General features: G+C 41.8%; 1 protein-coding gene across 19 annotated transcripts in view; it reads left to right on the forward strand.

The window, feature by feature from the left end:
• The window catches only part of USP15 (ubiquitin specific peptidase 15), a 137527-nt gene that overhangs the window by 34102 nt on the left and 78049 nt on the right, over positions 1-25376 (forward strand). For all 19 annotated transcript variants that reach the window (XR_010592739.1, XR_509173.2, XR_002889278.3 and 16 more), the window contains exons 3-5: positions 10381-10511; positions 13725-13851; positions 23028-23173. Coding sequence is in view for 6 of the 19 variants with exons in the window: in XM_005303165.5 (XP_005303222.2) it covers positions 10381-10511; positions 13725-13851; positions 23028-23173 (404 nt within the window). In the remaining 13 variants the exon portion in view is untranslated. The remainder of the gene's footprint in view (positions 1-10380; positions 10512-13724; positions 13852-23027; positions 23174-25376) is intronic.

The following is a 25376-nucleotide window of genomic DNA, read 5'->3' on the forward strand; positions in this document are numbered from 1 at the left end:
CCAGGAAGCTATATATAGACTGGTTAGCCTAACTTCAATACGTGGAAAGATACTGGAACAACTTATTATACAATTTGTAAGTGTGATGCTTTGGGGTTCAACCCAGACCACTAAGGGCTTGTCACTCCATGCCCTGCAACTCTGGGTGCCTTCCGAGCTATGCTGAAGACACAGGTGGCCCTGACACTGACAGTCAGTTTACAAGCATGCAGGTCAGACCCTGGCTTCCATCACCCAGTTACTTTTTGCATGGTGATCCCAAAACCTGCCCAGTAACTAATTTCTCCAAAAATGTCTGCCCTATTGTATCCAGCCCTTTTCTGGAACACTCACAGAAGTAAAGTTTATTGCTCCTTGAAAGAGTTGGTAAAGAGCAGCTCATTAATTTAACTGGGGTTGACAAACACTTTTATTTCAATCTCAACACTGAATTGGTTTATATTAAAAGTAAAACAAGTTTATTAAACAAGTCATAGATTTAAGTGATACCAAGTATAAGTAATAAATATAGACGTGGTTACAAACCAACAAAAGTAGAAATATGCTTCTAAGAGTAAAACTTAATTTCAGCAGTTACAATCTTTGCCTAAGCAGGTTTCTCACCTATATTTTGTTCCCAGAGACTTCAGCCTTCTTAGCTGAAGGATCCAACATTCTGTGATTTCAAGAGCTCTGGTTCCTTCAGTTCCTCAAGTGATGGATACCAAAGTCGCTTTCTGTTTCTGCTTATATCTTAAAGTTCATTTACCCTGTTACCAGAGGCAGGAAGGCTTCCTTCTATTCTTCCATTCCTGTTGACTTCCCACCCACTGCTGTTTGATATGAAAATGGGTCTTATGTTGTTTTGATTCCATAATGCCTAATTTACATTGCAGACAGGAAGATGGCTAACTTCCCTCCTGTCTAGGAGAAAATCTGTGTTTGATCACAGATTTCAAAGCAGAATATCAGTGGGTATCCATAGTTCTGTAAATGGAGTTAATACATGCATTTCACAATGCATATTAATCACTAGTGTGTCATTATTGATACACTTTTATAACAGTAATATTTTATACAATCAGTTCATCTAATTGTTGATCATTTGAGGTTCAATGCCCTGTTCTCTCATTGGGGAGAGTCTCTCTGGACTCTGTCACAGTAAGCACCTAGTCATTTATAAACCTAGCGTTTATAAGTAAGGCTAAAATTTTGGCACAGGGATTTTTATTAAAATTCACGGGCAGGACGCAGGCAATAAACAATAAATCATGGAAGCCACAGCCCCACAGCACAGGGCTGACTGCACGAGCTCTGCCACCCAAAGCTGACAGCTGTTGCTTTGCTGCTGCAGGGTCAAGAGGCGGCTGGCTGTCCAAGCTCAGCCGCTGCACAGGGGTGAGGGAGCACAACTGCCAGAGCTAGAAGTCACAGAGGTCTGTTAAAGTTAAGGGAAAGTGGGTGGGTCAGCTTTTGTGGCCTGCATCATGCGGGAGGTCAGACTAGATGATCATAATGGTCCCTTCTGACCTTAAAGTCTATGAGTCTATAAGTCTCAGAATCTATGACCTCCGTGACAAAATGGTATCCTTAGTTATGAGGCCTGGCCAACATGGATTTGTCAAAATAAATCATGACAAACAAGCCTGATTTCTTTCTTTCACAGCATTACTGGCCTGTTGTATAGGGAAAGCAGTAGAAGTGATATGTCTTGATTATAGTAAAACTTTTGCCACAGTCCTACATGACATTCTCATAAGCAAACTGGGGAAATATAGTCTAGATTAAATTATTATAAAATAGGTACATAATGGGTTGAAAGATTGTATGGAAAGGTTCACTGTCTGGGGGGGATGTTCCTAGTGAGGGGTCAGTTTGAGGTCCAGTACTAATCAGTATTTTTATTAATGGCTTGGATGGTGGAGTGGAGAGTATGCGTATAAAGTTAGCACATGACTGAAGCTAGGAGAGGTTGCAAGCACTTCGGAGGACAGGATTTGAATTCAAAACAACCTTGACAGATTGGAGACTTGGTTTCAACAAGATAAAATTCAATTAAGACAAGTGCAAAGTACATTATTTAGGAAGGAAAAATCAAATGCACAACTACTACATGGCTAGGTGGTAGTGCTGCTGAAAAGTACAGTTGATCACAAATTGAATGAGTCAGCAATATGATGTACCTGCAAAAAAAGCTAATATTATTCTTGAGTGTATAAACAGGAGTGTTATATCTAAGACCCAGAAGGTAATAGTCTGGTCTGCTCTACAGTCATGAGGCTTCTCCTGGAGTAGTGTGTTCAGTTCTGGGTGCCACATTTTAGGAAAGATGTGAATAAATTAGAGAGAGGCCAGAGGAGAGAGACAAAAATGATAAAAGGTTTAGAAATTCTGACCTATGAGGAAAGGTTAAAAAAAACTGGGCTTCTTTAGTCTTGAGAAGAAGAGACTGAGGGGGCTCTGGGAAGTCTTCAAATATGTTAAGGGCTGTTCTAAAGAGGATGGTGATCAATTGTTCTCCTTGTCCACTGAAGGTTGGACAAGAAGTAAAGGGATTAATCTGCAGCGAGGGAGATTTCAGTTAGATATTAGGAAATGCTTTCTAGCTATAAGGGTAATAAAGCTCTGGAATAGGCTTCTAAGGGACGTTGTGGAGTCTCCGTCACTGGAGGTTTTTTAAGACCAGGTTTGTTAGACAAACATCTGTTTGGAATGGTCTAGGTTAGGGGTCGGCAACCTGCGGCTCCAGAGCCGCATGCGGCTCTTTGGCTGCCCCCATTGCAGGCAGCTGTTTTTTGAGGGGGTGCGAGGTGCAGGCCCTGGCCGGGAGGCTCTTACCACAGGCAGCTCCTGGCCGGTGGAGTAGCAGGGTTCTGGCCCCACACCACTCCCTAAAGCGGCTGGCTGCTGGCACGTCTCTGCGCGCCCTTTAGGGAGCGGGGGGCTGCTGGTCTCCTTGCGCCCGCAAGCCATGCCCCCGCAGCTCCAATTAGCTGATTCCCGGCCAATAGGAGCTGTGAGTATGGGAGCGGGGGCAGCGCACGGAGCTGCCTCCCACCTCCGCCAGAGGCATGCAGAGACGTGTCAGCAGCCAGCCGCTTCTGGGAGCGGCGTGGGGCCAGTGCAGGCAGGCAGCCTGCTTGAGCCCTGCTGCACCGCTGGCCAGGAGCCGCCTGTGGTAAGCGCTTCCCGGCCAGAGCCTGCGCCTTGCACCCCCTCCTGCCCCCAAACCCCGTCCTAGCCTGGAGCCCCCTCCTGTTTATATTCAAATTCAAATGGCAGAAGTCGAATTAAAATTATTGGTGAGTAGTAATAACTTTAATATGTTCAATTATTAGTTGATAAATTCTAACTCTAGAAGTAGCTTTTCATGTGATTCAGCTCTCAAAATATTTTGGTCAAAAACAAAAACAAAAAAATGCTCTTCTTCTTTGAAAGGTTGCCGACCCCTGGTCTAGGTTTATGTGGTACTGCCACAGAACAAGGGGCAGGACTCGATGACTTCTCAGGGTCCCTTCCAGCCCTACATTTCTATGATTTCTCAAAAGCAGTTCTTCATAACTCTAATGCCTACTAAACCCTACTCTGGTATTCTTTTTCCATTAAATTTTTCTTACCAGTTAATTTTTGAGAGTTTTGCTGCCTAAAATCCTATGAAAACGTATATGCAAATTAAGTCCTGTCCTCTGGCTCCTGACAAGTAGCCATGTAGTCTGTGGTGCTGCAAAGGTTGCATGCTACTTTATTAGTACCTTTGACCTTCTCAGAGCTGCCAATGATGATAGCAAGGAGCACTCTCCCCCTGTCTGTGCACCAAATGCAACACCTCTCTCTCACATTCTGTCACCTGTATGTTCACATGCTGCAGAACTACTAGTAGGGATAGGGAGGATTGCTGCTTTTAGAATGAGGAAAAGTCTGTAGAAGGAGGTTTTATGCATATCCATTGCCCTTGTGATTGAAGCAGCAGGAATACCTCATTGCTCTCTCCCTCTTGAATTCTCTGTGCACTAACTGTCCCCTCACCGGCGCTACAGAGACTGAGTGCTTGTGGGGAAAGGAGTTTGCTGGAGCCTTGGAGAAGGATTTTTTTTTTTTTTTTTTACTTCTGAGCAGGGTGTGTGATAGCAGCTGAGATTCTGCTGGCTGTTTTCCAGTCTGCATCACTAGGCATCCTCACAGACTCTGCTGTCAATCAGGAAATGAGACATCATTAAAACTTGTACTCAGAATTTATAATCAAAAGTTTCCTTGCCATTGGACATCAGAGTAGAGCTTATTTAAAAGTTTTGGGTTTTTAATTTGAAAGATCATCTTTTTTTGGGCGGGGGGGGGGGTGAGAGCAGACATTCGTTTCATCGAAATCACTAATTTTATAGTGTTATGATGGGGTGTGTACCAACCCCTCATTGGCAATGTAGGGGTTAACAAATTGCTGTGGGCCCAAGAGTCATGCCCCCATGCTCTTGCTGGGCATGCACCCAGTGGAGGGAGCACATAAAAGGAAGCAGCTCAGTCTGGAGGTGAGCATACGTGTGTTACAGGCTCCTGCTGAGCAGCAGCTGGGATTCTGAACCACCGACTCAGAGTACCCTGACTACGCCAGGGGATCCCAGTCGACTGCAGAGTCCAAAGGAGAAGATGAGTTGGTGCCAGCAGAGGAGCTACCAGAGCTGGGATCAAGGGTGGGAAGCAACTCAGAGGACATGTTTGGGCACACGGAGACCTGAACCCTGCAACAGAATAACTGGTTTCAAAGGGCCCTGGGTTGGAACCTGATGGAGTAGGGCGGGTCAGGGTTTCCCTACCCTTCCCACACTTGCTACCAGGTGATACTGCCTCCAGGAGAGGCGGTCTCTTGCCACTGGGTGATACACGCCAGGACAGGCAGCCCCACGCACTCTCACCACCAGGAGAGGTGGCCCTGTAGACTCTTGCCACTGCATAGCGTTGCCACCAAGAGAGGCGGTCTCATAAACTCTTGCTGTGGAGCAGTACAGCTGCTGAAATAAGAGCAGCTCACTGGACTCTTGCTGCTAGGCAATTCTGCCACTGAAGTAAGTGGTCCCTCCCTGGGACCCCAGCTGACCCCCTGACAAGTGGATATATCATTGTCTTTGTACAAACTAACTGGCACAAAAATATGCTACTTTATATTTGTAAGCAGAGAGACAAAACTAGAGATGATTGTAAAAATACAATCTAAGTGAAAAATAAACTAGAGGTTTTGATATTTATTGTGGTGTGTGCTCCTTTTTTTGAGAGAGAGAGAGAGAGAGAGAGAGAGAGAGAGAGAAATGTAACCTTTTCTCTATAAGATAACAAGAATTTTGTTTTAAATACAACTTCAAGGGAAAGGCAGACATGAGGAAGAATTAGATTTTTATGGACTCTTCCTCTCTCTTTGTGCACCCTGCTTTGGGTTAAAAGGACACCATGGGATGAACTATATTTCATAAAACCTAGTTTCCTCATCTGATTGATTAGTATCTGAGATTATTAAAGAGAATATTTAAATCTAATTTTACTGGTTTATTTTCTGCAGTTCATTCAGATTGGATAATGAAAATAAACTAGTTAGTTTCATTTTTTGTTTCTCATGCTCTAGTGTGATGGCCGCTATGTTGACCGACACGTTGGTGAGAGAACCGGGGAACTTGAGAGCCAAAAGCATGAGTCTATAGAGCAGGGGTGGGCAAACTTTTTGGGCCGAGGGCCACATCTGGGTGGGGAAATAGTATGCACGGCCGGGCCAGGTGGTTGGGGTGTGGGAGGGAGTGTGTGGGGGGGGCGGTGTGCAGGAAGGAGCTCAGGGCAAGGGATTGGGGCAGAGGAGGGGTGTGACTGTGGGAGGGGGTTCAGGGCAGGGGGTTGGGGTGCAGGAGGGGAGTGGGGTGTACGAGGGCGCTCAGGGCAGGGAGTTGGGGTGCAGGAGGGGTGCAAGGTGCAGGCAGTCATCTAGTCCAGTTCCCTGCACTCATGGTTGAACTAAGTATTGTCTAGACCGTTCCTGACAGATGTTTGTCTAACCTGTTCTTAAAAAACTCCAGTGATGGAGATTCCACAACCTCCCTAGGCAATTTATTCCAGTGCTTAACCGCCTGACAGGAAGTTTTTCCTAATGTCCAACCTAAACCTCCATTGCTGCAGATTAAGCCCATTGCTTCTTGTCCTATCCTCAGAGATTAAGAAAAACAAGTCTTCTCAGTCCTCCTAGTAACAACCTTTTATGTACTTGAAAACTGTTATCATGTCCCCCCTGTCTTCTCTTTTCCAGACTAAACAAGCCCAATTTTTTCAATCTTTCCTCATAGGTCATGTTTTCTAGACCTTTAATCATTTTTGTTGCTCTTCTCTGGACTTCCTCTAATTTGTCCACATCTTTCCCGAAATGTGGTGCCCAGAACTGGACACAATACTCCAGTTGAGGCCTAATTAGCACGGAATAGAGTGGAATTACTTCTCGTGTCTTGCTTACAACACTCTTGCTTATACATCCCAGAATGATGTTCGCATCTTTTGCAACAGCATTACACCGTTGACTCATATTTAGCTTATGGTCCACTATGACCCCCAGATCCCTTTCCGCAGTACTCCTTCCTAGGTAGTCATTTCCCATTTTGTATGTGCCCCGCTGATTGTTCCTTCCTCAGTGGAGTACTTTGCATTTGTCCTTATTGAATTTCATCCTATTTACTTCAGACCATTTCTCCAGTTTGTCCAGATCATTTTGAATTTTAATCCTATCCTCCAAAGCACTTGCAACCCCTCCCAGCTTGGTATCGTCCACGAACTTTATAAGTGTATTCTCTATACCATTATCTAAATCATTGATGAAGATATTGAACAAAAATGGACCTAGAACTGATTGTGAACCACTGATAACTACTCTCTGGGAATGGTTTTCCAACCAGTTTTGCACCCACTTTATAGTAGCTCCATCTAGGTTGCATTTCCCTAGTTTGTTTATGAGAAGGTCATGTGAGACAGCATCAAAAGCTTTACTAAAATCAAGATATACCACATCTACTGCCTTCCTCCTCTTCCCCACCTCCCACCCCCCATCCACAAGGCTGGTTACCCTGTCAAAGAAAGCTATCAGGTAGGTTTGACACGATTTGGTTTTGACAAATCCATGCCTACTGTTTCTTATCACCTTCTTATCTTCTAGGTGTTTTCAAATTGATTGCTTAATTATTTGCTCCATTATCCTTCCGGGTACAGAAGCTGACTGGTCTGTAATTCCCTGGGTTATCCTTATTTCCCTTTTTATAGATTGGCAGTATATCTGCCCCTTTTCCAGTCATCTGGAATCTCTCCCATCTTCCATGACTTTTCAAAGATCATTGCTAATGGCTCAGATATCTCCTCAGTTAGCTCCTTGAGTATTCTAGGATGCATTTCATCAGGCCCCGGTGACTTGAAGACCTATAACTTGTCTAAGTAATTTTTAATGTGTTCTTTTCCTATTTTAGCCTCTGATCCTACCTCATTTTCACTGACATTCACTATGTTAGACATCCAATCACCACCAACCTTCTTGGTGAAAATTGAAACAAAGAAGTCATTAAGCACCATTGCCATATTTTCTGTTCTTTCCCCCCCATTATTGAGTAACGGGCCTACCCTTTCCGTGGTCTTCCTCTTGCTTCTAATGTATCTGTAGAACGCTATAATGTAACATGTAATGTATATGTAATGTACTTGTAGAATGTATAATTGATAATATTGCATGACATGTTTTAAATCAAAAGAAAACCCTTTCATAATTGAAATTTTAAAAAAGTATTTCTGATAATGGAACTTCCTTGCATATTTTCTTGCCTGGTGTCTCCTATACCTTCTGGTTGTTCTTTGACTGCTGGTCCCCATATGTATTCCACTGTAGGTGCTCATGTACTTCATGTGCCTGAGATGCAAGCTTTTCTATCATGGTGTGAGAATGAGTCGTGGGGGAGGTGTCCCCTGTTAGGCCGGGGTCCCCCCCGAATGAGCTCAAGGAACATGATCTCCACAGGACTCCTGGACCCACCTAAGCCTGCTTGAACTGCAGGCAATATGCAAATCATGCAAGCATTTTCACCCCATCATTCAGACCCTACATATTCAACTGATGTCAGACATGTCAACAGTGTTCTACACCAACAAACAAGTGGGAGCAAGATCTATAGAGGCTGTAAAACTTTGAAACTGGTGTATTTGCCACTGGATCACCCTGTTGGCAGTACATCTGCCAGAGATGTACAACACGTTTAGTCGACAGCCTCAGGAGATCCTTCTCTTAGAACCACAAATGGGAGCTATGTAATTCCATGGCACAGCATGCATTTTGCCATTGTGGATCCCCATCCTGGGACATATTTTTTGCATCCCACCAACAGGAAGTACGCAATCTACTGCTCCAGTGGGGTCAAGGGCAAGACTCCAGAGGAAACGCACTCCTAATTTCCTAGTCAAAGTAACTGTTGTATACCTTCCCATCAATTTTTTTTAACATTAGGTCCTATGGAAATCAGGGAGAATGGTACAGTGATCATTCTTATTACTATCAAATGGTCCAGACAACTTTCTTCAGATGTCAATACACACATACATCAGTTTCCAGACCTTTTGACCCAGGACAGAGGCAGAGTTAAGCATACCAATCTGGCTTCCTTCTAACTGACAGCCTGTTTTCAGGTTGGGTGTCAAACCTAAAAAATGCATGCTCTGAAGTAATTCAGCCCATACATAACAATAGTAGAAAAGAGTCCACTAGAAAATGCCACAGCCAAGTGCAAAAATGGTTTTCAGCATGGTCTTGACAGTCATTAGATAATCGCAGAGGACTCCAACATGCCTACCATATTGGAATATCTTCTCTCCTTCGGACCTCAGGTCTCTCACTTAACTGCCAAGAGACCCTGTAGGGAGTTATCAGCACCTGTCATGCTCTAATTGATAACTACTCTATCTTCATCCATTTGATGATAGTGCTTTTTTTGGAAGGCCTGATTTCAGAAGGCTAAAATTGCTCTGAGGCTACATCCTAAATTTACTCCTTAAATCATCGCAGATTTTCATCTGAATCAGGCAGTCCATCTCCCTACTTTCTTCCCAACAGCGCATGCCACTAATGAAAACCAAACGCTTCATTCCCTGGACAGCCATCGAGCTGTGGCATTCTACCTACAAAAAATAAGACCATTTAGGAAGTTGCCTAGACTGTTGACGTCATTCCCAGAACAAAGGAGAGGGGAAGTAGTTTTCTCCCAAAGACTTTCCAAGAGGATTTCAGAATGCATTCTATTGTGTACAAATTGACAGACATTCCTCCATCACAAGATGAGAGAGCTCACTCTGCTAGAACCCAGGTGGCCTCTGTAGACTCCCTTCAAGGTGTTCCTATTGCTGAAATCTGTAAAGTGGCTACTTGGGGTTCAGGGGTTCAGGCCTTTTCAAGCCATCATGAGTTAGTGCAGGCTTTTGCAGCTGATGCATTTTTCTGTACAGAAGTACTCCAGTTAGTAGTATCTCAGAGGTCATCGTGCCCTCCTCCTCGATAAGCACTGCTTGTCAATCACCCACAGTGGAATACATTTAGGGACCAACACTTGAAGAAGAAAGTTGTACAGTACCGTACCTGGAGTTTTTCAAGATGTGGTCCCTATCTGCATTCTGCTACCTGCTCTCCTCCCCCTCTGCTTCAGATCTTTAGATATGATATATGATAGAAAAGGAACTTGAGAGGCCATTGGTCCAAACTACCCCTTAGGCCCTTGGTTAGGAGCATGAGGAAGAGAAGGGCTCAAGCACAGACCAATGGACACGACTAGCAAAAATCTTCCAGTCTTGGGCACATGGAGCCACATGCTCACTCACAATGGAATACAGACAGGGACTACACATCTCAAAGAACACTAGTTACTATATAAGATAAGTAACTTCTCTTTTTCTAGGACTGCATCATGTGTTGTGGATGATTTATTTTTTACAGTAAGAACATTATGTCAAAGTGCTATGTAGGATGGGTGCCATCTTGATGATTGTAAACTGCATGTCCAGACAGGTTATGGATTTTATATCCATTTCAATTAATAGAAATAAACTACAGCAATCCAACCATCCTTAAATTGGAGACGTCATTGCTAAACATCCCCCTCCCCCCCCCCCAATATTTATAAATTACAGCTTGGTGCTTTAATTCAGTCATAATGTTAACATTATTTGGCTATTGAATTTCAAACACTAAGAAAAGAGTATATTTCTGAGAAACAGTTAATTATTACATTTTTGATTGATATTTTCAGTATTAATGCAGTGGTACATCAAAAACACCAGTGATGATAAACATGGTCATAACTATGGATTAAAAATCAATTTCTTTCTCTCTCTCTCTCTCTCTCTCTCTCTCTTTCACAGATGGTGACTCTCAGTCTCTCAAGGAGCATCTCATTGATGAGCTGGACTACATCCTTTTGCCAACTGAAGGCTGGAATAAACTAGTTAGCTGGTACACACTGATGGAAGGTCAGGAGCCAATAGCACGCAAGGTACGCTCTTGTGAAACTAAGATTATCCTAAATGTAGTCCTGCAGACGCTAGTGGCCCCATTTAAATCAATTGGAGTTCTCCATATTGGGAGCTCATGAAGTCTTGTCCATGATGAATACGTCAACTTAGTATTGTTTTAGTTAATACAGTCGCTTTTTTAATATTCAGATTTTAGGAATTGGCTCAATTTAAAAAAAAATGAAAACATTTAGCAAAGCTGAAGAAGGATGGGTGATTTTTTTTTTCATTGAACTGAATCCTGTTATTTTTCAAGAAAACCTTAAACTTTAGAGGCTGTTGAATCTCATTAGTGCAAATAATCTTGTAAGATAGTGCTGAAAAAATCTAAATTTTATTAGCTATGGTGTACTTTTCACAATTGTAATATAAAAAATCAGACAAGGTCAGCTTTTTATAATGGTGAATTATGAAGTGTGAATCCAATGTTAATGGCTGTTCCAGACCTAATAAAGTTGGCACCAGTAGATCACATAATGGTTCCTCATATGTGATAAATAAACTCATAATCTCTTCTATTCAGCACATTGTTTTTAATGGTGTCCCAGTTTTTAGCACCAAAGCACTGTTCTGCTGCCAAAAGTGAGGCCTTTGGTCCAGCTGAACTTCTGAGCACATTAGTCAGGATATGCTCACCCTGCCTCCAGGCCCTGACATATCTGGGGACTGCTTGAGAGCTCATTCCTTAGGCACAGTCTGCCCAGAAAGCCTTGGCAAGAACCACTCTTGTATGTACTCGTACAGTATTGCTTTTCTCCCCATTTTATATAAAAGATAGCTAAGGTCCCTTCTAATTTGGAGATTGCATTTGGATTTTCAGACAGTGATTTCAGGCATCCTATTCTGGACCAGTTACTGAAGGTATATTAATATATTTATGCTACTGTGACGGTTTCCAAGTTGGCCAATATGAAATACCTTCAATTTATGGTAGTCACTGGTTATAATTGTAGTCTTGTTTCTGATAGCCTTCTATGGTTAAGGCTTTGACTTTTGGCACAGCAGGCCCTCACCGTGACTTCAGTGTGGCCCTCACCGTGACTTGAACACAGAATTTACCAGTCTATAATGCTGACAGCTCACCTTTCATGGGCAAGTGCCGGCTGGATCTGTAGAAGAAGGCTCAAGCCTTCATGGACTCCTCTCTCTTTCGTGAGAGGCATGGCGCTCAAGAAATTAAAATTGTAGTATGTAATGGACTCAACATTTATTTATCATTACATGCTGTCTTGCCTATTATTTTGTTTTTATTTTATTTTTAAAAAAACATCCCTGGAACTTTAGTTTGTAAGAGTAAGAATACATCAGGATGGTTATTTTCGAAGACAATTATTTACCCATAATTATTAGTGTCTGAACATATACATTTCAGCAAATGAACAGTTTCTCTCCTTTGGTAAAGGTCTGTAATTTTGCATTGTTAATTCCCCCCCTCCCCCCGCACCCCCCCCCCTTTTTTTTCCCCACCAGTGACTATTATGGGGCTGCTTAGAAGGGACTGACAAATAGAGTACCAGGGATAACATAAATGTCGAAGTAGAATAGCACAACTGCACTCTTCCGGGACTGTTAGGTCAGAGTTGCTCAAAGAGAGATTTTGCCAAGATTCTCTCAAATATGTAGACCCATTAGTGGGAATCAGATGAAATGCATCTTCATGCAACAATTACAGATACATTTTCTCTCTTTATCTTCATCATTCCCCTCCCCCCCATTTGTTCATTGATTTATCTGTCCTGTTTCCACTTTAATCTTTCTGTAAGGGGTGGGGGTGCTTTTTCTTTGATGGCTGGGGAACAGCCTCCCCATTTGACTATTTACTTTTCTTTTTATCCCGTATGCTTTGCAGCCATGTTCTTCACTGCCGTGAAACTTTTTGAAGCGGTGTATTCAAATTTAGATTATTATAGCAATGTACGAGGTTCTTGATGTTGCCTAGTGTGGCTCTTTTGGATAAAACAGCAGAGCACCGTCAATGCTATGCTCGTTGCCTTAATCTGAGGGTAAGCCGCACCAAAGCAAATCACAGTCTGTATCACTGAAGCCCTTGCATAGATATAAAAACCCCAGTGTAGGTAAGATTTTAAACTTGTGTTAAGATGCATTGTAGTTAAATGTGACACCAGTTGGTAGTCATTACAGCTCAAAGCTAATTGTTAAACACTGGGTGAATAGGTTTCAGAGTAGCAGCCGTGTTAGTCTGTATTCACTGGGTGAATAGTTCATTGATGCATATTTTTCCTGTAGTGCTTGCTCTTAAGCAGGTTTGGTACAGCAGATCCCTCCTAGCGATTATTTGGTGCCTTCTTTTTTACCGTATTTGTCTGATGTATCATATATCAGGCTGATGGCTATTTTCAGAACAGTCTACATGACTAAGTACTGCAGTTACACTTTGAAGGATCAAAAGGAAATATATTTAAGAGGTGACCATGAATATTTTTTCTGGATTTTACTTTGATTAATTCGCATGTTTCCCTAGCTGCTTTACTGTTTGATAGTGTATATTGCAAAGTAAACATGTAAAGAACAAATTTTAAAGTAACTTGCGTGGAAGAAGCCAAAAACTAATATATCCACTACCAGAGCATAGATGAATGACTTGGCTGGCAGTTCTTGCTTATGTACAATATTTGTTTAAAAAGTCTGTTATGTAATATCCAGAATTGTTAATATATTGTTATAGTAGTTCTTAAAGTTTTATTGGTAGTAAAAAAAGGGAATTTTTAACTGTATGTCATGGTTTAATATATGGAACTAGTAAAAAATTGTTTTTTAATATTTCAAGGAACTAACTCAGACTAAACAGATTTTAAAACTGAAAAAATTCCAATTTTATTAATGTACATTTTGATTATATGCACACTTGTATCATAGGTAATGTTTAGTATATATAGTATAATATAATGTTTAGTATTAACATATGTACATATAGAATTCACAGAAAAAGAAATAGCTGTCAGAAAATTCAACTTTTTCAAGTACTGAATGTTTTCTAAAAATGTTATACGAGCATTTTATTTTTGATATTTGGCATTTATAACTGGCTTAATATAATTTGTACCTTTTATGTTCACTGAGTTTTTATTAGTTTCCTAAAGAGGTTTCTAAAAACAAGTACATGTAAGTATGTGTATCTAAATATATTTAGATTCATAGCAGACACTGATCTGTTGTTTTGGGGTTTTTTTCAGGTGGTTGAACAGGGTATGTTTGTAAAGCACTGCAAAGTAGAAGTATATCTAACAGAATTAAAGCTGTGTGAAAATGGAAACATGAACAATGTTGTGACACGAAGATTTAGTAAAGCTGATACGATAGGTATGCACAATTTTCCATATTCTATAACAGTAAATAGCTGCATTTAATGGTATTTGAGAGTATGGCTTAGATTCTGAGTTTTAGATATTTCTTCTACAAATTTCACAAGGATGAAAAAATAGATGAACTATAAGTATAATAGCAGTTCATTTTTTGCAAATTGTAACAAGATCAGGTTTGTTTGAGTCAAAAGTAGAATCTGATCACTCATCAAATGCTGTTTTTAACTATAATACAAATAGCTTTTACTTTTAAAAATGAAATTTGGCATTTTGATAAATAAGCAACTGAGGTAACTATGGAAACATTTTTATTTCTTGTCTTTATTGGATGCTACGGTGCTGCTGCTTGATAATTTTCAGTGTGTAAAAATTATATAATGATACAGCACATTTATTTGTTTTGGCCCAGGCCTTGATGATGAATAGTGTCATGGTGATGGGAGGGATAGATACACCAGCATGAGAATGTATTGATTATTTTTGAAACATTATTGGCTAAAGGTGACTTCAAAGGGGGAAAATTATGCCCATTTTTCTTTGATATATAAAGGAAGGCTGACTTTTTTTTTTATGGTGACAAGGTGGGTGAGGTGATATCTTTTATTGGACCAACTTTAGAGAAACAAGCTTTTGAGCTCATACAGTGCTTCTGCATATCTGGGAAACTATTTCAGAGTGTCACAGCCAAATAAAAGGTGGAACAGATTGTTTATAATGTAGCTAACACACATTTCAAGAGACCGTTCAAGGTGAAGTGGCCTTTAAGGCTCCTCCAGTCATAGGGAGGAAAGGAAGGGGAGGCAAAGCTGTGAGGGGTTGTTAGAAGGTGACAAATTGTTGTAATGAGCCATAAATGCAGTTTCTCTATTCAGTCCATGATTTTTAGTGTCTAGCAAAGTTATGAATTCCAGTTTCCAGGCCCATCTTTTTAAAGTGTTGTGCCGGTTTTCTTTGAGGATAAGGACTGATAAGTGAGATATAGAGTGAGTGATTTGTGAAAAATGTTCACCCACAGGTCATGTGGTAACTTCTTTATGGTAATATAAAGCCTATATCTGGACTTGTCTACCTTAATATTACAGAGGGACACCTACAAACAGCTGTAGGTCACGTTTTTAACATCTGTGAAACCGATTTTTGATCAATTTTATTGCTGGCTTTCATCAAAAAAATACAATTAGACTGCATGAAAGCATGTTAATTGCTTCAGTCTTATTTATGTCTGTATAACACTTTTAAATCATCTTATGTAGTTCTTCAAATGATTCTCCATGTAGATTCCACTCATGGTACATGTGCATCCCTTGTACATGGAATCTGATTCTTTTGGACAGCTGTGTCTATTGGGATCATGCTTGCGCCTCAGATGTCTTCATCCATGCGCACACACAAGGGCTCATGCATCCCTCAGTTCCTTCTTACCACCTGTGGTGCTCTAAACTGTCCACCCACTTCTTTGCTCACTGTGCTAGTATGTTTTACTCTTGCTACTTAGTTAGTTCCCTGCTGTTGGCTGTGTGTGTAATATATACACAAACACACACACTATCTATATCTATCTGTATACCCACACACACTATATGTATTTCTAGTTAGATTTTAGTCTTTAGGCTAGACAGCCCCTGCATAATGGCTCTAGCAATGCGACAGAGGAAAAAATCCCTGAGGTTCAAAACTGCCCTGGTGGAAAGTATTAGTGCTACTTAATGATGGGCACGCCTGGTGCTTGTTTTGCCTAGGAGAAAGACACATTTCAAAGCAACATTCCATATATTGCTTCCCCTCCTAAGAACTGAGAAATCTAGAGCAGTGGCTCTCAACCTTTCCAGACTACTGTGCCCCTTTCAAGAGTCTAATTTGTCTTGTGTACCCCAAGTTTCACCTCACTTAAAAACTTACAAAACCAGACATAAAATACAAAAGTGTCACAGCACACTATTACTGAAAAATTGCTTACTTTCTCATTTTTACAATATAATTATACAATAAATCAATTGGAATATAAATATTGTACTTACATTTCAGTGTATAGTATACAGAGCAATGTAAACAAATCATTGTCTATGAAAATTTACTTTGTACTTACTTTGCTAGTGCTTTTTATGTAGCCTGTTGTAAAACTAGGCAAATAGCTAGATGAGTTGATGTACCCCCTGGAAGACCTATGAGTACCCCCAGAGATACAAGTACCCCTGGTTGAGAACCACTGAACTAGAGAAACCGTCTAAAGTTGTTCCTCCTCAAGCACTTAATGCAAACTTCCTCAGACACCAAAACGAAGGATGTTCCTACACCACCGTCCAGGCTACATCAGTTAAGAGGCCCTAGTCATCCACCTCTGCTGCTGACTCTGACGTGGACAGAAAGGAGCACTGCTCCAAAGATGACACAGGGCATAGGTTGTTTGTCTTAGTTTCAACCATCCAAGGGCCAAAAGAGAGAGAGAGAGAGGCCGCTCAGGTGCCCCAGTCCCAACTAGTAAGAAAGCATCAGTGGTACTCACTAAAGCTGTGGACTGGGTTTCCCTCAGTATAGATTCTTACTCATCAACTTTGGTAGCGAGTGTTTTGGTACCTGGAGATTCAGTACCCACCGCTTCCATATTTGTTTCCTTGGACGGTGTTCTTTGGTACACAGGGCATCGGTACCTCCTGTCTCCAAACTCCGTGCATATACAGTACTGAGTGATTTAACTGTGGGTCCAGTGGGACAACTCATGTTGTCTTGAGAGATTGAGCATGGTGATATCTAAGCCCCACCTCTGAGTTATTGGTATGCAGATGAAGGAGATAGTTTCAGTTCTGAGTTCATCCCCTCAGAGGTGGGGCATTCCCAATAAAACAGCACTCCCTTGGAGGATGTGTACCTCACAGTCCCATCTGGACAGAGTAGTGAGTGACCAACTACTCACCCTTCTTTACCCCTCGAAGAATAATGGGAATCAGGAAGGGTTCTAGACGGGACAATAGGAAATGACCTGCAGCTCATAAGGAACATATACCTACCAACCCTTGCCCTGCTGAATGCCCTAGTATGCAGCTGTATTCACACAAATCTGCACCATCTGCCTTTCCAGAGTTAAATCCCTTTCTCCAAAGAGTCAGTACGGACCATTCCAGCCAGATCAACTAGTGCAGCCTGAGATAATGAAAAGATAGAAGGAGGAAAGCAATGAAGAACAATGTCTGCAAAGGGAAGAACAGCTGGTCTCCACTGCAATCTCCTCATCCTCTCCTGATGAGGGAGTAAATCCCTTTACTTCTGCCTCAGTAGATGATTTTATTGCATTCCAGACATCATCAAACACATGGCAGATACACTGGATATGCCACAAGAAGAGGTGCAGAAGAAATCTCGCACGCTTCTAAATATCCTGCACTCTTCCATTCCTGGCAGGCTTGTCACGCCAATATATCAAAGACCGTGAAAGCCTGCAAAATCAACACCACAATCAATACAGGTACCAATACTGGCCACATCAAAGCAAGCCAACACAGAAGGCAGTATGTTATTTCCAAAGGATCTGAATACTTTTATTTCCCACCCAGAAATGGGATCGCTTGTAGTAATTAATCACTGTCCAGGAAAAGTCAAAACAGGCACCTCCCAAATTCACACCCAGAGAGAAGGATTTGAAGTTCAGCCTCTTCAGGCACAAGGTATATTCATCTGTCAGCCTCCAGATGCACGCGGCTAATGATGAGGCCGTCCTCTCCAAATATAATTATACTTGAACTGGGATAAGTTGTCTCAGATTTTAAATGAGTTACCACAGGAACATTGAGAGGAACTAAGGACTTATCTACACTGACTTATCTAAAACAGATGAGGGTCTCCGTTCACTGAAGTATCTAGGGTGGCTCTTCATTCATTGGGTCTGTACATTCCAGCCTCAAGAAGGAAACAAGCAAGGTGACAAACTTTCTTTGGGCAGTTTCCCTTCTCTGATGATGACCTTCAGCATCTTCCTCACATGCTGCACATCTGGACCTTCAACTACACAGCATGTGTGACATCAGTGTCAAGAGCTGGCAGAACCTCTTGAGGATTTTTTCTCTTTATTCTTTGCCTCAACCCCTTTGGCAACTGCTTTTTTTATTTTTCAGAAGCCTGGATTGTGATCACTGTGGACCAGTGAGTCCTGGAGATTGTAAGCAAGAGGTAATCTATTCAGTTCCAGTCTCTTCCTACTCCTTACGTTTTTCCCTGTTCCTTTTCAGGAAATACTCTTAAAACAAGAAGTCGACTCCCTTCTGTGACTTGGAGGAGGACTCCTCAGTGTGCAGGGGATTTTATTTCCATTATTTTCTCTTACCAAAGAAGAAAAGGGTTGGCATCCCATTCTGGACCTTTTTCTCAACAAATCAGTCTGTCTCAGTTTCAGGATGGTGACTCTGACCTCCATAATTCTTTTGTTAGATCCTCAAGACTGGTTCACAGATCTCGACCTGCACAGTGCCTGCTTTCACATATCCATTCATCTGGCTAACCATACATAGCTCCAATTCCTAATAGGAATATCTCACTACCAGTATGGGGTCCTGTCTTTTAGTCTTGACACAACCCTAAGATTATTCACCAAGTCCTTGGCAGGTGTGGCAGCTCATCGAAGGAGACAAGAAATCCAAGGTTACCCATATCTAAACAATTGGCTGATCCAAGGAAAATCACTGCAAAAGGTGACTGACTCAATTCAAATACCTTTAAAGCACTTCTCCACTCTGGGCCTCAAAGTTGTCAGAGAAAAATCAGCACTTATACTTACTCAGAATCAAAACATAGTGTTCATTCGAGATACATTAGATTCCAGATCAGCAAAAGTTTATCTTCTACAAGAAAGATTCCAAACAATAGTGAACCACCTCAACCAACGTCAGGCTTACCTAAGGACATAAGTGAGAATATACCTCAGACTCTTGGGACCCATGGCCTTATGCGCCTACATGATGCAGTTTGCCAGATTTCACTTATACTTCATGCAAGGATGGATGAAATCAGTGCATCTATCCAGCAGACACTACATAGACATATGATGGTCACAGTCCTGCAAGAACTGCTTTCATTAAACTGGTGGAAATGCACTCTTCAAGTATGCAACATTTGACCCTTCTCTGCACCTCTACCTACCAAGACTCTGGTGATACACCTCCACTCTGGAGTGATGAGCTCATCTAGATCATCTTCAGACTTGGGCTTGTGGTCCCTTCACAAAGCTTATCTACATATAAACATTGCAGAGCTCAGAGCCGTTGTCTAGCTTGCAAAGTGTTTCTTCCTCTACTCCAGGGATACACAATCCAGATCCTGATTAACAAACATTGTGTCAGCAGACGGGGAGGAGCCAAGTCATCTTTGCTATGTCAAGAAGCTATTTGACTTTGAAGTTGGTCTGTGTTTCTAGGCCCCACCACTGGCCCTGCATCTGCTAAGCATTCAGAACTCTCTAGCAGATCCCTCAGCAGACAGTTTTCAGACACCCATGAGTGGCCTGTCAAGAATACAGTGTTAGACTTTTGCAAGTGGGGCTATCCATCGATGGACCTATTTGCCACAGTCTAGAACAAGAAATGCCAAGTGTTCTGCTCCAGAGGATGCTCCAGTCTGGGCTTTCTGTCAGATGTCTTTCTTATCCACCGGACATGTAGACTGATCCCTATGATACTGAGGGTCCCGAGGCAAGAGGCAGAGTAGATAATCATGGTAGCCTTCCCTTGGGCAAGGTAGTTTTAATGTTTGAATCTGTTCAACCTCAGCCCAGCCCCTGATCACGTCACCTCCCCTGTTCAACATAGCATCATAGAACAACCGAGATCCTACACCTAGACCCAGCTTTGTTACATTGACAGCCTGGATGCTGGCTGGATTTTCTATCAGTTCCGTAAAGGTCCATCCATCAACAATATCTGCACATCACTCTACTATCCAGGGCTACACTGTATTTTTCTCACAGTACAGTGTCTAGATTCCTTAAGAGCCTTATGCTTATTTTTCTCCTACTTCAGGAGCTCTCTGCCTCCAGAACCCCTTAATAGAGTGTTAACAGGGTAGATGGGTCGCCCCCTCTGAGCTCTTAGCAACCTCTTTCCTTTACTACCTATTGATGAAGACTGCCTTTTAGTAACCTTTACATCATCTCAAAGGAAAGGGGAGATTCAGGCCCTCATGGCAGGTCCCCCTTAACTGTATCCTTCTGGAACAATGTATACTCTCCGGCCTCATCTCAAGTTCCTGCCAGAAAGTGGTTCAGAGTTCCATATGAACCAAATCATTCACCTCTGTCTTCTTCCCCAGCCTCACTCAACCCCAGAGGAAGCAAAATTTCACACACTTGATGTAATAATGCCATTATCATGCTTTCTTAACAGATACAGTCATTCAGGAACACACCTAGGCTATTTGTGGCTTTTGCTGAAAATGTTAAGCATCAGGAAATATCCTCAGATTATCAAAATGGGTTTTTTGCTGTACAAGAACAGTGGTCAGGCAAGATACACGTTTCCCGTGAACATAGGTATGCATACATATTGTGCTGCCATAAGAGACCATTGTGACTTGCTATCTCATAATAGCTCATCTGGAGAGGCTAGAATAGGAAATATAAATATGGTGCTGTCACTAAGGAATAGCTCTGCAGTGCCCATAATACTGGTAGATACTGCATTAGATGCATAAAATAATGAAAATACTCTTTGTGAAAGACTCCATCTATTAATGGGTCAGTCTCTAATTAGAAAAGACTGTAACGATAAAAAGTTTGAATATCTTAAAGATTTCTGACTAAATTGGGTCCTTCATTTTAAATGGGTTGATAATTAAATGGATCCAGAGTGTGCATATGTTTAAGAGCAAAGTTCTAAGTTTAATTTTAAGTAATTATGGAAATAAAGTTAATGCAACAAATATTCAGGAAATTGATAAATAAACCTAGTGTCCTGTTATAATAAACATAGGGTGACCATATTTCCCTATACTGAATACAGGACACCTGGTAAAACTACTCATATTCAAGCAAGTTCAACAGCAATCAGTCAGAACTATGCAGGACAAACGTTCAAATTAACATCGTTGACTGAGCCCCTGTTAAAAAGAAAAACTGCATAGATAGATTCTTTTTATTTACCTTCTTATCTTTAAGACTTAGGGTTCACATGGGGAGAGGTGACACACACACTGCGGTGTACCTTTCTGACAGGAAGGTGACACACTGACCCGACTCTCCCTGTCCGGCACTCTTCACCCTCCGTGCCTGGCTGGGCCCCCAGGACCTAACTCTCTTGGTACCAGGTGCCGCATCTTCCCAAGGCAACACATGGGGGAAGGCATGCAGGGTCACATGCCCCCCCCCCCCCCCCCTGGAATTTCTGCCAGGGTTCACACCAGAACATGGCCAGCAGCAACTTTTTTTTGGCACTGTGCGGGAGGGAAGGGCCGGGAGCTGCTTCCAGCCATGCCAGGGGGGCAGGGAGAGAGATGACCTGGCTCTCCCTCTGTGCCCTCCCTCCTCCTCCTCCCCCCCCCCCCCTCCCCGGCTTCCCTATGGCTGGAAGCAGCTTGTCCCTTCCTGCCTGCACAGTGTAGAAAGGCAGCTAACATCTCCAGGCTGCTGCTGGCCACCAACGTAACCCAGCTTCCCTGTCCACCATCTACAGCGCGAGCAGGAAGGTGTTAAACCCTAAGGATGTGCATTGTGCACCAGGGCCCAGAGAACTTGATTGCAGGGGCTTCAGTGAACCCAGCAGGAGAGGTGGCTCAGCAGTGGGAGTAGCCCCGTGCTCCCTGGGAGCAGGACCCAGGTCAGGGAGGCAGGCGGGGGCAGGCCAGGAGGGTGCTAAGCCCTTGCCAGTGGGCCTGCTGTGTAGGGGTGTGAGAAGGCTCAAAATCACCCCCCCCCCCGCCGCCGCCGCCACTCCAGAGCTTAGGTGAGGGACGGAGAGGCTTCCCTGTGCCAGTGCTGTGCAGGGCTATGGCACATGCAGGACCTCAGAACTGTTAAATAATGTGAATAGCCTAATTTAACTTTTACTTTCATACTAAAAATATGTTAATCACTATACAAGGAGTTTGTATGAAAGAGGTACAGTCCAAACCCTGGTGGAATGAAGTAGTCCATAAATAAGGTTGTTTCAACATGAAAAATATAGAAGCTGATTCATATAATGTAAACTAGCTGATATGTATGCTACATAACACTAAAAGCATATGTATTTAGGAAAACTGACTTTTGCTCACTCCTGATACTGATGTCTGAAGGCTTGAAATATAAGCAGTTATTACTATAAATGAATTATGTTGAGCCTACCTTTTATTATTAAATATATCTCTTAATTTTTGTGTTTTTTTTTTAATTGGTGCTGCTAAGTTGCCAACATCGTAATTCACCCTTTTTAGAGCAAAACACCACAATCAGCAATGGGTTCAGAAATACTACTTGAATTTGAAAATATTATTCATAGTGGGAAATACTCCTTGACTTCAGAAATTTGACTGCTGCATAGAGCAAAAGAAATTGAAGAATGTTTGTTAGTAAATAATAATAAACCATTCTTCAGTTTTTAAAAAAGTGTATGTATTACGTTCAAATTACTGTAACAATGTATTTTTTGGCAAGTAGAAATAGGAGCTGATAAGCCCTTGTACTTTCTAAAATGTTACGGCTTCCTCTTACTGTCCACACTCAGCATATACATGTACATCATTCATAGAAATTACTCTTCACTTGTTTTCTGGTAGTGTGCATATTAGATAAGTTTTATGTATATATTGGAGGGAATTATAAGAAGATAGTGATAGCAAAATCAGCAGCAGTTGCTTGGGCCTTGCAATCACTCCTCCTTTTAATGTCCCTTCTCCCGCATATCCACTCCACTCTCTTCCAGTGAGTAGATGGCTTCTTAGATGCTGCTGCACTCATCGTCTCATCAGTCAACCAGCACCTGACTACATTTGAAGTGCTTCTCTAGAGCATAATGTAGTGAAGGGAAAGTCAAGGAGAGACTGAACTGGCCCCTCTTAGCAGGACCCTGGGATGTAGCAGCAGCTCCAACCAGCAGCCTCCCACCCCTGCACCATATACACTCTTGTCTGTTCAGCTATTCCCACTGTATCCTCAATAATATGTGTGCGATTATAATGAGATTTGATACTTCTAATTTAATGTTTCTCCTCTCAATCCAGATACAATTGAAAAAGAGATAAGAAAAATCTTCAATATTCCAAATGAAAAAGAGACCAGATTGTGGAACAAATACATGAGTAATACATTTGAACCACTGAATAAACCAGACAGTACCATACAGGATGCTGGTTTATACCAGGGACAGGTATTGTATACTACAATTTTGGTTTTCCTACATATACATTTTTTCTTAAATTTAATAAATTTCCACATTGAAAACTTGGATTGCTGACCGTTATTCCTGTGATCAATAGATCTTCCCCTTTGTTAAAGGTAGTGATATGTGCCTTCTTCCCTCCCCACACACACAGAATTCATGTTCAAAATATAGTGCTTGACTAATTAAATCACCAGATTTTTTAAAAGTCCCCTAGTATGTGGGAGGTTCTGCAGAAATTAAGCTTTTTCTTTAAATAAGTGGTTTTAACTCTTATGCAGAGATGACTTTCCAGTTGTGAACTAAATGTAATCTGATGCAGTGCTGTCAACTTGAAGCAGCAAACACAGCCTGAAATACATTAGAAATTCCTAAGGTCCAAATCTTGGTCCCAGCGTGCAACCTTAGGTCTGGAGAGCACCTCAGATGCTAGTAGGGGGAATGAACCCTACTATCTCTAGTTCTAGTGTACACTCTTCAAAAAGAATATTGGAAATGATTTAGAAAAGAGCTGCAAGTATGATTCAAGCGGGAAAAATCTGTTTTACAATGAGAGACTTAAAATCAGTGTATTTAGTTTAACAATGAGAAGGTTAAAAGGTGACTGGATCATGAACTAAAGTACCTACATGGGGATATTTCTGACTGTAGAAGCCTCTTTAATCTTGTGCACAAGTTTTATAACAAGTTCAAATGGCTGGAAGTTAAAGATGTACAAATTTGGGTCAGAAATAAGGCGCATATTTTTATATGCGAGAGTAACTAATCATTGAAACAACTCCACAAGGAATGTGGTGCATTCTCCATCACTTGACGTCTTAAATCAAGATTGTACATATTTCTAAAAGAGATTCTGTAGCTCAGTTAGAAATGTTATGGGCTTGATGTAGGAATTACTGAATTAAATTTTATAGGGGCTCATGGTCATAATGATCCCTTCTGTCCTTAAAACCCTTGAATCTACCTCAGGCTATTTAGCAATAGTGCAGCTTTGTAGCTGCTACTCTAGCTTCAGGGTTTAAGTAGCTTCCCCCACTCTTAAAATGTGGCTCTTAAAATATGGCTGGTGAATCCAAACAACAGCAGATTGTTTGTTTGTTGTCGTCTTGCTCCCTCTTCCAACTTCCTGCTTCCCAGCAGCACTCTGTGTACCTACCAGAGTTGAGTTTCACTGTGTGAAGGGGAGCCATATATGAACTTGTACAATTCATGCATCTTTCCCTATTCAGCATAAACACATTGAACCACACTGATTCCAGCTACAGGACTTCCCTCTGCAGTCACAAAGGATTCACCTTTGAGGTGTGAGCTGCAAGCTGCCTCTCTTTATTTCAGTAGGGCATTGTCCAAAGTGTCTGGCCTGTTATTCACTAGAAAAAAGAACCATTACTGACATATGGTGCTGTGCACTGTTTAGCTGCAAGTGTAGTTGGATAGTGTTCAGTAGTGGATTTTAACTCTAGTTTCTGAAACTGTGCTAGATGTATCTGCCTATGCTTGCAGCTGAACCATGTTACTCACTGGGTGAACAGTCCCCACATTAACACATTAAATCTTTAGTTTTCCTGTTAAAACTGCTATCTTGGAATTTCCGTGAGATTTCAATTATCCCCTCCCTCTCATCCCAAACTTGTGGAGGGGCTGGGGAGTGAGTAGATAATATTCTGATTTGATGAATTGGTTCTGAAGGTGAGACATTATTTTTTATTCCCTTAAAAAAATCAGTGTCCATCTGAACCCTATGTGTATGTCTATACTGCAATGTAAGCCCGAACTCTAGTTAACTGATCCTGGGTTTGTTAAACTAGGGCTTGAGCATCTCATTTCTAACCCTAGGTTAGCAATTGACATACCCTGGGTCCCAACCTGGAACTACAGCTTCTACATTACATTATGTGGGCTGAGTCCAACCACCCATATCTCAGACTTCCTAGTGGCCAAAGTGTGGCCACTCCAGCCCTTTATTTGTAGTGTACTGGGGGAAAACTTGACTGTCCAGAGGACAAAGAAAGTTGGATTGTGGGATATTTTGGGGGGATTTCCAGAGTAGAAGTCCAATAGGGATGTGTCTACACTGCAAAGCAATAAGGTTTGAACCCTAATCTGGGCATGACTCAGGCTCAGACCCACCACCTCCGTGGGTTTGAGCTTTGGATTACCATGATTGGTGTGTAGACGGAAGGGAGGTTAG

Source organism: Chrysemys picta, chromosome 1 (genome assembly GCF_011386835.1).
Source record: "Chrysemys picta bellii isolate R12L10 chromosome 1, ASM1138683v2, whole genome shotgun sequence".
Lineage (NCBI taxonomy): Eukaryota > Metazoa > Chordata > Testudines > Emydidae > Chrysemys > Chrysemys picta.